At 41.9% G+C, this 13,233-nt stretch overlaps 1 protein-coding gene across 1 annotated transcript in view; it reads left to right on the forward strand.

Annotated features, from left to right (window-relative positions):
* Positions 1 to 494: 494 nt before the first annotated feature.
* The window catches only part of SLC25A26 (solute carrier family 25 member 26), a 91,272-nt gene continuing 78,533 nt past the window's right edge, over positions 495 to 13,233 (forward strand). The window contains exons 1-4 of the mRNA XM_082487647.1: positions 495 to 533; positions 589 to 697; positions 2,678 to 2,834; positions 4,734 to 4,843. Of these exons, the coding sequence (XP_082343773.1) occupies positions 665 to 697; positions 2,678 to 2,834; positions 4,734 to 4,843 (300 nt within the window). The 5' untranslated portion in view covers positions 495 to 533; positions 589 to 664. The remainder of the gene's footprint in view (positions 534 to 588; positions 698 to 2,677; positions 2,835 to 4,733; positions 4,844 to 13,233) is intronic.

A 13,233-nucleotide genomic window follows, 5' to 3' on the forward strand; every position in this document is an offset into this window, starting at 1 on the left:
GGCGTTTGCGCTGCAGCCGTGAACTGAAGAAAAATCCCCAAGTGCCCTCAGAAATATTTTCCCCTCAAAACGCCTTTTTTTTCCAGTTAGGCTCAGGGGTTTGCTTTCTGACTGGATCATAGCCGGAGGTTGAAGGAACCACCGTGGCCACTACAGCGGCCCCTGCACCTCTGGCCCAGCCGCACCTCTGGAGCAGGGGGCAGCGGGAAGTGCCTCTTCCCCCCTTTTCTGGAGCGACGCGACTGCTAGTGCACCGCAAATCACCATTAGGTAAGAACTAATTAACGCACAGTGATATCAGACGGCCGCTTTAGCCCCCAAGCCGCCAACCCTCCCGTGCAAGGCCCACTACCCGCCCGCGCTGCGCGCAGAGGTAATGACGGGGCTCCGGGCAGCGGCGTCGCTGCCCGCCGTGCGCATGCGCGGCACCCTCGCACAGGCGCAGTGGCGACACGCCACCGCCTGACCGCGGGTCAGGGGCAGCAACATGGCTGCGCCCGTGTGCACGCCGGGGCGCGGCTAGAGCGGGGCGTCCGTCCCGTCCCGTCCCGTCCCGTCCCGTCCCGTCCCGTCCCGTCCCGTCCCGTCCCGTCCCGTCCCGTCCGGTGGTGGGGGGAATCGGGCTGCGCCGTGTCGTGTAGTCACCCCATACCGCCATTCCTGCATGGAGCCACGGGAGTCCTGGGCGGCCTTGGCGGTGAGTGAGCGGGCCTGGGCCTGCCCGTTGCCAAGGCGACGCGGCGGCCTTGGCTACCGGCTGCGCAGGCCTGAGACCGGCGCCTCGCTGAGGGGCGGCGGGAGTGCGCCTAGGTTCGTCCGCCCTTGGCTTCAAGAGCCGCCCTCGGTCGGGGGTGTGGGTGCCGCGGGGAGGCCGTGAGCCTGACGGCAGTCCGGCGCCGTTCCGGCTCTCCCCGTGGCCGGCCGTTGGTGCTGGCTCTGCGCGCTGTGAAGCCTCTACTTTGCGCTACATTTCTCGCCTTAAAAGTTGCGTTTCAACGTGTGCTCCTAGCAGCGTCGCATGCAAGTGGGTCCCCCAGTCTCCATAACTAGGGACCATCTTGGAAATACCCGGCATTGGCTGTCAGCTCCGTGTGGAAAATCATGGACACGCTGCCCAGGGGCTGAGTGAGGAGAGCTGCGGGCCTGAGCCTGCTGTAGAGTGCAGCTCCCTGCCCCGAGTACTCCAGGGGCACTCGGCTGCCGGCCGCATGATCATGGTTCAATGCATTTGAATTAAGTCCTGTTTTTCTTTAATCATTTCGATGAAGTTAATTTTAGCTGGTATGTCCAACTCCTGGTAAAAGTTTTTCAGCTATTCGACTTCTGATAACGCTACTGTTACTGAAAGGTGGAGGAGAAGGTGCGCTTTGGTTGTCTTATTATCTAAAAATCGTTACTGTCTTCTGCAGATGGCGTAAGCACACAGGTATTGTCGCCCCCTGGCAGATGCTCTATTAGCTGCTTCATGAATTTAAATGACATTTAAGATACAGAACTTTGAAAACTAAAGAAGCAATTAGTAACTTTTCATTCATGTTTTAACAGATGGCTAGATGAAATCTGATTAAATCTGATCAATGTTATTTTCAGCAGATAGGATTTTGATGAAAGAGTGAAGAAAAATCAATACATGCAAAATAGCCAAATAGATTAAAAGAGTAATTAACTTATTGATTAAAACTTTAGTACTAGATGGTGAACACCTCTCTGAACCCTCTGTTGCCCCTGAAAAAAAATTCAGAGTAACACATGTGATTTGTTTTCAGGCACAGTCAAAAATTTGTGCAGCTGTTTCTTGTGTGGTGCTCTATATGAGGTAGACTTCAAACTATCTTTTCTATTCTGAATAACAGTGCATCTAAGTAATGTCTCATAATGGATTAATGCTAACTATTGATTTTTTTTTTTAATGAGTTTTTCTATTTATTTCAGTCCCTTCCTCCTGTTTTTGACAAGTAATTCTTTTCTACAGATCAGCCATGTACCGGGAAACTTTTTAAAAAAATTGTCATCTGGAAACACAGACACTGGAAAAAGATTGATCTTCAGTTGAAACAACTTTCAAATAAACCTTTCCCTTTTTCTTATGACTTTGAAAACATCTTTATTTATTGTGACTTTTTTTTTCCTATAGGATTTTGTCAGCAAAAGAAAATAAAGTTAAAATATTTTAGGCTTTGTTGAACAAAGTAAATAGGGGGGTGACACTTTAAAATAAGGTGTTTGCTAGCAAAATGTGAATGTGCTTTCTAGGGATGCTTACAGGGGAAGCAGAATCGCTTCTGTCTTTCCCTGATTTTATCACACAGCTTCCTACAGGTGTTGGTCATTCTGTGCTGTGTTATCTTGATAAGCAGCATTCACTGTCTTGCTTTTATGTGTAGTGGGTAAGCGTTGCATTGCTTTGCTTGTACTATTCAAAACTGAGATTGTTTTGAAAATACCTTAAAATGGTTTAAAAGTTGTAATATCTATTACTTTCTCCCTTTTGCTGAAGCTTCCTTGTTATAGCTATAGATGCTGTTGCAGTGTGTGTAAGTATCAGTTTATAATTTGACCTCAGAAAGGATATGATCAGTAGTGCTTTGGTTTAGGCATGCTTCAGTTACTCACGTAAGCACCACAGCTTCACCCCTGTGAATATTAATGCACTTTACTCCACGGTTTTGTCTTGAAGGCTGGTGGAGTTGCTGGCGTCTGTGTTGACTTGATCCTTTTTCCCCTGGATACTGTAAAAACAAGACTGCAGAGTCCCCAAGGATTTAGGAAGGCTGGTGGTTTTCGTGGTATCTATGCTGGTGTTCCTTCCACTGCTATAGGATCCTTTCCAAATGGTAAATTTTCTTTGGATTGTGCTTTGTCTTCTTTAGGTGGGAACTTATATAGGACGTTCATGTCTGTGGCTTCCTCTCCTGTAGGTGACTGTTTGGATTCTGTGAGTCCTTGTCCAGCTGTGAAGAGCAATTTCTAGAATTGTGCAGTATTGAACAAACTCTTTGAGAAAGCCTGGAATGAAGGCTGCTGCATGTTTACTTTGAAAAGGAACCCTTACTCATTGGAAACATTCCTGGATGTCTTATAAGCCTGTCCTTTCTTACAAGGGCATCCTAAAGCATTTCTACAACTACATGAAACGAAGTTGTAGAGAGGTGGGGGTCGACCTCTTCTCGCTAGTAACAAGTGATAGGACAAGACGAAATGGCCTCAAGTTAAAAGACCTGTAGATGTGCTGCTGAGGGACACGGTTTAGTGGTAATTGGCAGTGCTAGGTTAACGGTTGGACTTGATGATCTTGAAGGTTCCTTCCAACCCAGACAATTCTATGATTTCCAAGTGCCAAAGAGGGCTTGAGTCTTGCTTGCCCTGGATGCTTTTATCATCACCCACTATGTCATGGCATTGCAAATGAATCAGGATTCAAAGTGCTTGAACATTGGAGCTAATTGCCCTGGGGATGATATGCCTGTCTTTTTCTCCCTGGAAACAACTACAACACTTAAAATGAGAAGGCATCAGGAATACTTTTGAAACTGAAACTTTAAAAAAGTAAATGCTTATAGTCCCTGCAGAGAAAAAGCATCTAAAATTCCTAATGCCTTTGTCCATTTTGTCTTTGTAGAGAGGGATGAAAAAGTAGCAAGCTGTTAGTAGGAAATGTTAGGAGAACTTTGCTGACAAATCTACTGACACCTTCAGATGTTTGATGTCCTTCATAAGATGATATAAAAAAATCAGTTCTTTATCTTGTCTGCTCTGTTATCTCCTTTTGAGGTGATAAGCATCTTTTGATTAGCAGAAGGCAATTCACATAGCCCTTCTTTACAATTAAAATCTGTTCCCCCGCAAGACATGTCAGTTTTTTCAGGATTTATGTCTTCAAAATCTGAACTGTGGTTTTATCTTTCCAACGTATGACTGAACTGAAATTATCTTTAGGAGAAGGAGTAACCCTTAAGGTGCAAGTGCCTTTGTAGTTGACTGTTGCAGTGAACAAACACAGCTCATGTTGCTATACTATGCTCAGCTTAGTTTTGTATGTTTCTTGGTCACTGGACAGGACTTTTACAAGTCTGTCAGAAGCTTGGAATATTTTTTTTATGGAGCTAAAGTGCAAAATATTAAACTGATGATAGCTAGGAAGCAGTTACTAATAACTGCTACTGAAACAGTTTTACACATTGCAGGATATCAGTCTTGTATCAAGTACCTTGATGATTTTTGGGTGTTCATAGTGTTGGTTTGGTTTTTTTTTTTTTCCCTTTCAAATTAATCAGCTAATTTGATTTGGTATTTTGGGGTTGGGTGTTTTGTTTGGTGGTTGTTTTTATTGTCCCGTGTCCCCCCCCAAAAAAACCCAACAAAACAACCATCCATACAATTCAACCAATCTCTCCTCTGCACCCTTCCTGTCTATGAATATGGAAGATACCATTTTTTCAAAACCTGCTGGACATTCATGACTAATTAACACATCTTTCCTTATCTCAGTACTAAAAATGGCCTTAAGTCCTGACGTCCTTGATATTAATGGGAGGTTTGCCAGTGATAGCCAGGAGTATGAACTTCTGAAAGAATTATCCCACAGATTGTATTGATACTGTTTTGGGGCAAAAATATCCTGTTTTCAACTAGAGTTGTAGAATAATAGGTGGCAAATTCCACCTCTAAATGTTTTTGTGCTGGTTCTGTGATGGAGGAACAGTTAAATGACTGCGTGTATTCTTGAATTTCAGCTGCTGCATTTTTTATCACCTATGAGAATGTGAAATCCATGTTACACCATGGCTCTACATCTTACTTGACTCCAGCAGCACACATGGTGGCTGCCTCCCTTGGGGAAGTGGTAAGAAAGATGTTCATATATTGTGTGTCTGTGGGAGGAGGGGAAACCATTAAATTATGAAAACTCAGCTTTGGTGTCACCTCTTACTTTTTCGAGTGTTGACCATCTTTGTACTTGTGACAGTTCTTACAAAAATATTACTCATTTTTTAATGAAGTGTTGGCACTTGTATGGATTGTTTCAAAGTGAATGAATGAGTTAGTAACAATTCTTAGTAGACCTATTGGCTGATCTTGCTAAGTCACTAGATAGTGAAAATGTGCATTGTTCCAAAATGTGACTACACCTTCATATTGTAGTAGTTATGCATCAGTGTTAACATTCAAGAAAGGCTTTTACAGCCTTTTAGTTTCATGTGGAGTAATCATGGAGAAGTTTTTTATTTTAAAAAGTCGTAAGACAATGCTGTTATATATAAAGTAGGTAGGTGCCATTGTCTGAAACACGTGCACCTTGGCATGTAAGAACCAGTATTAATTAATAAATATTTATCTCCTTCTCCTTCCCTCCACGCATTCATGTTCAGTTTCATGTTTGTTTACCAAAATATTTTATTGTATTTATAAACAGATTCTCCTAGTGGATGGACAAAGTGAGGTGACAGCATAGGGCAACTGGTGCCTGTGTAATTTAACAAATTACGTATAATACTTTCCTTGTGAAGCTTGTTTCAGTGGGAAGTGTCGTGGTTAATCTAATGGAGCTTTTTCCCTTAGGATGGACATCTGTATATTTTACTGACAGCTTTTCACATGGTCTCTGATAGTTGTAGCCCTTAGTTTAGTGTATTGTTTGGGTTATTACAGGATAAAGATACATGTGAATAATAAAAATAATTTCTATATGCAAGCTTTTTGAAAACTCTTTCCCCCACTTTTTGTAAAAGTTGCTGTGTTTCTTATCCATTAAATCCATTATTTTGTTTATAGCAGGTTCTGGAGCTGCAGGTAATGACTTGTTTTGCCTAGGTTTGTACAATACCTGGAATAACTGGGACCAAATTCTGTTGAACACTTTAGATGATCGTTAAGGAAGGTCACAAGAGAAGCCTCTCTTGTTTTGATGCCTAAGTTGCCCTTGCCTTGTTAACAGCATGGACTTTGCAGAAATTGTGTGTATGAGTGCATGTTTTTTTGTTTGGTTGTTTTATATTGTAAGTTACAAATGGAATAGCATTAATCTATTGAATTTAAGTAACAAAATACTTCTTGCCCTTGTGACTTTCCAATCTGGTGTGTGTATATATGTATAGAGAGAGATATGTATATAGAGAGAGATATGTGTATATATCTGTCTAGGCTGTTTCCCAGCTTATATTGACCACTCCTTAGAAATCTCTTTTGAGAGTAGAGTTTTCAGTACTAAGGAGATGTCAAGGCTGTATTTGAAAGTGACTTTATATTCCAGTTTAAGATCATAAAATTAATTTCATTGCCAACACGCAATGCTAGGGTGACTGGACAACCTGTAGATCCATAGAGTTGAAAGTTTAGCTCTGGCAAGAGCTAGTACGTGACAGTCTGCAACAAGAACTTCCTGTGCAAATAGTCTGTAGCAAGTGTTGAAAGAGAACGCCTCTTGATGTGATCAAACAATGGCATATTTGTCTACAGGTAAATACTGAAGACGCTTTATCCACGCACTTTATATTAGAAGCTTGAATATTGTGTTTTTAAACACTGTTTCTGAGGTTATTTGCAAGGAAAAAGAGCAAGGTTGCTTTGGGTTAGCTGTATCAAATATATTCCAGGTTCAGCAAAATCCTTTTTTCCGCAGATACTCCTTGTTTTTTAACCGCAGAGTTGGCACAGTGCCTTTGCAGTTTTTGGGGCTGTGTTTTCAGCTGTAAACTGTCTGTTGCTGTTCCTGCCAGTGCTGTCCACCTCCTTTCTCCTGCTTTTGTCACACTGGGTGTTTCCTGGCACTGCAGTGATGAAATGGAGGAGTGGATTGCTGTGTCTCCACAAGTTTAGGGGAGGGGAATGGGCTGTATGAAACTAGCTTTTCTGGCTCTTTTGCAACTTAAACTTAGCCCATGATGTGGGGCAGAAAAGTGTATTGTGTCTGTGGTTCAATATTCTGCTTTTATTAAATAGGTTTTTTCATCTCTTGTGATACTGGCTTCTTTATTTCCATTACAGGTAGCTTTGTATTTGTAGTCCCCTTGGTGGCTTAGCTCACATGTAGGTTGATCCCAAGCTTCCAGGAGTATCAAGGGATCTGTGCCATTTTAGCTTAGCACTAGGTGCCTCGCTATTATAGCAGCATAGCCTAGCTGCTTCTCATGGGAAGCAGTTCAGCTCTCCCTGCTCTCTGTGGTTTCAGCTTTGATTCCCAAGTAATTTTGTTCTTCTGTGGAGATGATGCTGATTAGATTGAATTGGACTCTGCCAGGGAACTTAATTTAACATACCAAGCGCATGAAGATAGGTGAATGCAGCACCTAGTAACCACTGTGGTAGTGGTTATAGGCAGGAGTAGATAGAAGGTGATAGATTTAGGGCTGGGTGGGATATGTTTGTGTTGTCGCCCCAGGTGGATTCTTTTTCATCTTGATTAGAGCCTGTGCTGTCAGGTTATGACTTCTAACTTAAGGCAATGCACAGAACTTATTTCCACGGAAATTCTATAAAGGCTGTTAGAAATCAGCAAGGTGTTGTTCACTATGGCAATACATAGCCCTTAAGTTCCTTGTTTGCCTGATATCTCATGGAATATGGACAAGCTGAAAGGAAGGGACACCACCCAGAGCGACCTTGACAGGCTTGAGAGGTGGGCCTGTGCAAACCAACAAAGCTAAGTGCAAGGTCTTGCACACAGGTCAGGGCAATCCCAAACACAAACACAGGCTGGGTGGAGAATGGATTGAGAGCAGCCCTGAGGAGAAGGACTTGGGGGTGTTGGTGGATGAGAAGCTCAACATGAGCCAGCAATGTGCGCTTGCAGCCCAGAAGGCCAACCATATCCTGGGCTGCATCAAAAGAAGCATGGCCAGCAGGCCAAGGGAGGGGATTCTGCCCCTCTACTCTGCTCTGGTGAGACCCCACCTGGAGTACTGTGTCCAGCTCTGGGGCCCCCGACACAGGAAAGACATGGACCTGTTGGAGCGAGTCCAGAGGAGGGCCATGAAGATGATAAGAGGGATGGAGCAGCTCTCTTATGAAGACAGGCTGAGAGAGTTAGGGTTGTTCAGCCTGGAGAAGAGAAGGCTCCGAGGAGACCTTATCACGGCCTTCCAGTACCTAAAGGGGGCCTACAGGAAAGATGGGGAGAGACTCTTGATTAGGGAGTGTACCGATAAGATGAGGAGTAATAGTTTTAAACTGAAACAGGGTAGATTTAGATTAGATGTTAGGAAGAAATTCTTCACTATGAGGGTGGTAAGGCACTGGAACAGGTTGCCCAGAGAAGTTGTGGCTGCCCCATCCCTGGAGGTGTTCAGGGCCAGGTGGGATGAATAACCTGGTCCAGTGGAAGGTGTCTGTGCCCAGGGCAGGTGGGGTTGGAACTAGATGATCTTGAATGTCCCTTTCAATTCAACCATTCCATGAGTCTATGAATAGCAAATTCAAGAGGTGTTTTAAGCTTCTCAACTGCTGTTTCAGAAGCAAGCAAAATTCTGATTGGGCTCATGAAGAGGTGCCAGTGCTCTGCAATGAAGTCCACTGAAAAAAGAGTCTTTTCTTTTGTGAGTGGGTTATTTATAGCATACTTCCTCTGCCTGTGAGGATTCTATGAGAAAACTATTACTGAGTAATTTAATTATCAGCAGCCAAAGAACAGTTGGCTACAGATTACTCCTTGCACGATTATAGAACCCGTTGCCTATATTTTCCAAGGTGGTCTGTAGTCTCCTGACCCTTACAACTCGGGTACTTACTGCTTTCATTTTCAGGCTGACAGATGGAGATACAGCGTAGTTAAATGAGTTGCTCAAGGCTGTCTCATGCTTGGCTCTTGCTGCTCTCAGGCCAGAGAAATATATAGTGAGAGCCATTGAAATGGCAATCTGACTTTATGGTGCGGAAACTGCAATGTACCATCCATTTTTCAGCTAATAAGATTCTGCTTTTTGCTAGCTTTTCTTCTCCTCTTGGTGTGATGGGAGAACTAAGCTGTAAAATAATTGAGATAGGGATTTAGAGATTTGCTACAACAAACTAGTAATAAAAATAACACAAAGCAAGATCTCACGCTTGTTTTATAGAAAGTCTTAGCTGATCAATAGAAATACATAAACTATTCCAAATTGCATCAGGGTGAAAGTAATAATTATAGTTTTATTGATTAGTCATTAAGTTTTAATCAGGGCATAACCACTGGGACTATTATTTTGTCAGTAGTATTTTTAATACATACTTTTCCTCCTTTGTACACTTTAATAATTACTCTGATATAAATTGCTTTTAAATGTGAAATAATAAGCCAAAGATTCTGTCATGTTAGGATTCCCAAGGCATCTCTTTGCATTTCCACACTGTCTTTTTACAAAATGGAAAAATTAAGATTTAGAGCAAGAAACTGATATTGGATTTCTAGGTTTGCTGCTCCTGTACCGGTGAGCGTAAATGAGTGAGCTACCTTCTTGTGTATCAATAAAATGTGAGTATGTGCTAAGCTTAAAGGTATGTTAATGCTGACTAATCTGTGTTTTGAATGAGACCCAGTAAAAATAATAAAATAGGTAAAGAGGAAAAAATGCAAAGGTTGCATCAAGAAATGTTAAAATACATGGGAGAAATCGGTCAAATGGGAACTCTTACTTTTTATAACAGCCACTCTTCTTTATTGTTTACAGCCTGTGTAAAATCATGGGAAACACAGTCCCCTGGAACTGGTTTGGTCCAATTTCCCAGTTCCCAGCTAGCAGGCACAAAACCAAGCAGTAAAAACGCAATGGCTGTAGTATGGTTTGGGTTTTTTTGTTTGTTTTTTTTTTTTTTTTTCCTCTTTTAGGCAGGAGGAATATAGAAGGCTAATCTCATCTCCCAGAGTGAGATAAAGAAAAGTACATACAAAATCTGACCCTGTTAAACGTAATTATTTTCTCCTATAACTGAATCTTGCTGTATAGGGACTCTGAATATCCCATAATACATGGAAAAATTACTTATAAAGACACAGCCAGAGCTCTAGAGGGCAGATATATGGTATCTCATCAAGGAAGATGAAGGTTTAAGAATACATGAGTTACCAAGGGGGAAAAACCCTTATTATAGCACTTATGTAACTGAAATTTGGTGATAGGAAACACACTTACTGCTTCCAGGGCTTTGGAATTTTTCATCTTGACTCTACATTGCCCTGTATGTTTAGTCTGCCTGTATCTTTACAGTGGGCTGCCAAATGTGCTTGGAAAACATGATATCATAGGGAGTGGAAAGGAAAACCAGATGTTCTAAAATTTTACTTTTAATATTCTAAGGTGGTGTAAGTAACTCGGAGAAGGAGGAATATTTTTAACCTGATAGTGCCCATTTTGAGTAGTAATGAGGTGCATCTTGCACATCCAGAGTTAATTGTACAGCTCCACATTGATTTGTATAGCGTATTTTTGTCAGTTTAATAAGATAGTGTATCATATTAATTACAAGAAACTGATAAAGAGAATTCCCCCTCTGGGCCTCCCCCATCAGCTTTCTGCAAACATTGTCCCAGTTTGACCGATGAGCTTTCCTTCATGAGTGCCAAAGTGGTTGGATTCAGCACAGTTAATTTTGCATCCTGCTGGCTTTTCTGTGGAGGTGAGAATAAAGTTGTTTGGATCACAATCTAGAGAAGCTAGCTGACAACAGCTTTTTCTATCAAATATCTAGATACTTTCATGGTTACTATCTGAGCTTTGCATCTGATACTTTGTGAAAGTTTTGGGCTGTTGCTTGTAAATGTTAGGTTCACTCATTATCTTTCTGACCTTTTATTTTCTTTTGGATTGGCTATCTTTGGTGAGGGGGGTCTTTCCCCTCTCACTCTGTAGCAAAGCAAGCTACCTGACTTTCAGTTCACTTGTGAGAGAAAGTGTGGGGCAGGACGAAGGACCAGGATGGGAGGCAGATGTCCTGTTCTTTTGGCAGCTACAATAATGACCATGCTCTGGAAGTAGGTAACCAGCTGAAGTTATTGAGCTGCTTTTGTCCTTGTGTACATTTGCAGAGTACTTTAGGTTTACATCACTGGAGATGTGTTGACACTGTGTAGTGCATCCCCAAGGCTGCCAGATCCCAGGTTACTTGCAATGAAGTGGTGTGTCTACAGAGTATGCTGTAGCACCAGACAGAGAGAATAACTCAGATACTGAAAGCTGCCTAGTCATATTAGTGACATTCTGCCTGCATTTGTTTGTCCTGTTAAATTTTTAAGCTGATCTAGCCGTGATACTTCAGGTTTCTCATCAGGCTTATTTTCATTCTGCTTCAGTGTCTCTGCACTGTGGTCCCTTGAATTGTATAAATGCTGGACAAGCGCATGGGTCTTGGAAGGTGTTTCTGGTCTGGATGCAAGTATGCTAAAACTCGCGCTACCTACTGGGCTTTGGTGGAGCATGAACCTCGTAAGAAAAGATGGAAACTTTGGCTATGTTCTTCTGAGACTGCTCTGTGGTTAGGTAGGAACTGCTCCCTTTGAAGATGATAGGCTTGGCTGTCAAGCAAGAAGGATGTTGGCATAGCCTCTCATGTAACTTTTTTCCAAAATTTGAGAAAGGAGGGATGCTGAATCAATTTGAACTGAATCATCCAAAAGTTTTTCACTGTACTGGGAGAGGGGATGAGAGTGGCTGACTTGTCATACTTCACATAGGCTAAACCAAGTAGCAGGGGGAACATGCTCAAGAGAGCAACAGCTAAAACGTAGAAATGCAGTTGGACATTCATTTCACTGCCTCATCTTGGCAGGTGGTTTGACATTGTCACATTATGGGGCTCCACAGGGCAAGGTGAGGACAAGTGCTTCAAAGTGAAATTCCAAGCTCACTTGGGTATTCCAATGTGCTGCCACTTAAGATGCTTTTGTGATAAGAGCAAAGTGTGTGGTTCATCTGTGATTAGCATCTGACCCTCAATATTAATAACTTGGGAATTTTTTATCTGCTGTTGGGATGTGTGAAACAGAAAAGCTTCTTAATGCAGGAATTATCTTCTGGGGAATTCAGATAGCTTTCTCTCCTAGTCTTAACTTGTTTCTTAGAAAAAGCAAGCCCAAATGCAAGAAAGTTCACAGTTTATTCACAGTTTACAAATCACAATTCTGTAGAATGATGTTTTGAGTGTGCTTTTAATTCAAATAAAGAAGGAAGCCAAATGTTTTATATTATTTTAGGCTTGGTTTTTTTTCTGGGGGAAAAAAAAAGGCATTTTAGACATGAATGTCCATGTCTGTCCATGAATCAGCCCCTTCTTCCCTCTGCCCTGGCAGTATTTTTTTGAGAGTTAACTAGTTTCTGTTTAACAGAAGAACAGCAATCTCCAAAAGTACATCAGTATGAATTCCATGGGAGTAACCAGCTAGATCAGAGAAGAAAGTTGCTATTAATGCCTGTTCTGAGGAAAAGGCAAAAGCATGAGTCAGACAAATCCACAAAGTAATGTCATGAAAGAATCTCCAGCAGGATAATTGGTAAAGGCTTTGCAGTATTGTAAGCCCTAGAAGATCAGCTTGCAGGAGTCCAATCTAACAGAGATGAAACAGCTGCTCATGTCAGACATGGAGCTAAGATTTTAGCTATTTGAAACTCCAAAACTTGCATGTTGGAAAATGTGGCTTTTCAGTTCAACAGGCAAGTTGGATGCTTAAGGGAGAGTTGCTTCTAAATTAATAATTGTCTACTGCAACAAAGAGGTGGTTTAGCACTTATTGTGTCTAGATTTTGGGGTAATGGATTTGAATTTTTAACTATCCCTTTTCTAAGAACTGAACTAAGAAATAGACAAAGCTGTATAAAAACAAAAAGCTGCATGTTCTGCTTTGCATCCTATCTCCTCTCAAAAAGTGTAGTATAGGCTGGCAGACCATAGTATCCAAAGTCTGACAGCAGTCAAAGTTTGATGGTACCTCTTCCACAGTATTTAAGCTTTTTTTTTTTTCTATTTTCATTGATCGGTGCCTGTCATTTTGGGTATGACTCTGTCTCTTGTGCTATGCGTGTAGGCATTGAGAAGGGGAACGTGCCGACCCTGGCAAGATGAGCAATGGTGGGGAGTGTAGAAACATAGGTGGTCTTCTGAATTAATCATGGTGGATTTTCAAATATTCATCAATTAATCTAGGTGAGGTCAGGTCTGAAATACAAATTCTGCAGGATTTTTGCCAAATCCTTAAGCAGAAGCATAGCTGAGCAGTGGTTGGAAGATAGTTGTGAAGGTGAGACTGCTAGTGGAGAAGGAGCACAGTTA

Source organism: Vanellus vanellus (genome assembly GCF_965231255.1).
Source record: "Vanellus vanellus genome assembly, chromosome: 9".
In the NCBI taxonomy this organism is placed as follows: Eukaryota; Metazoa; Chordata; class Aves; order Charadriiformes; family Charadriidae; genus Vanellus; species Vanellus vanellus.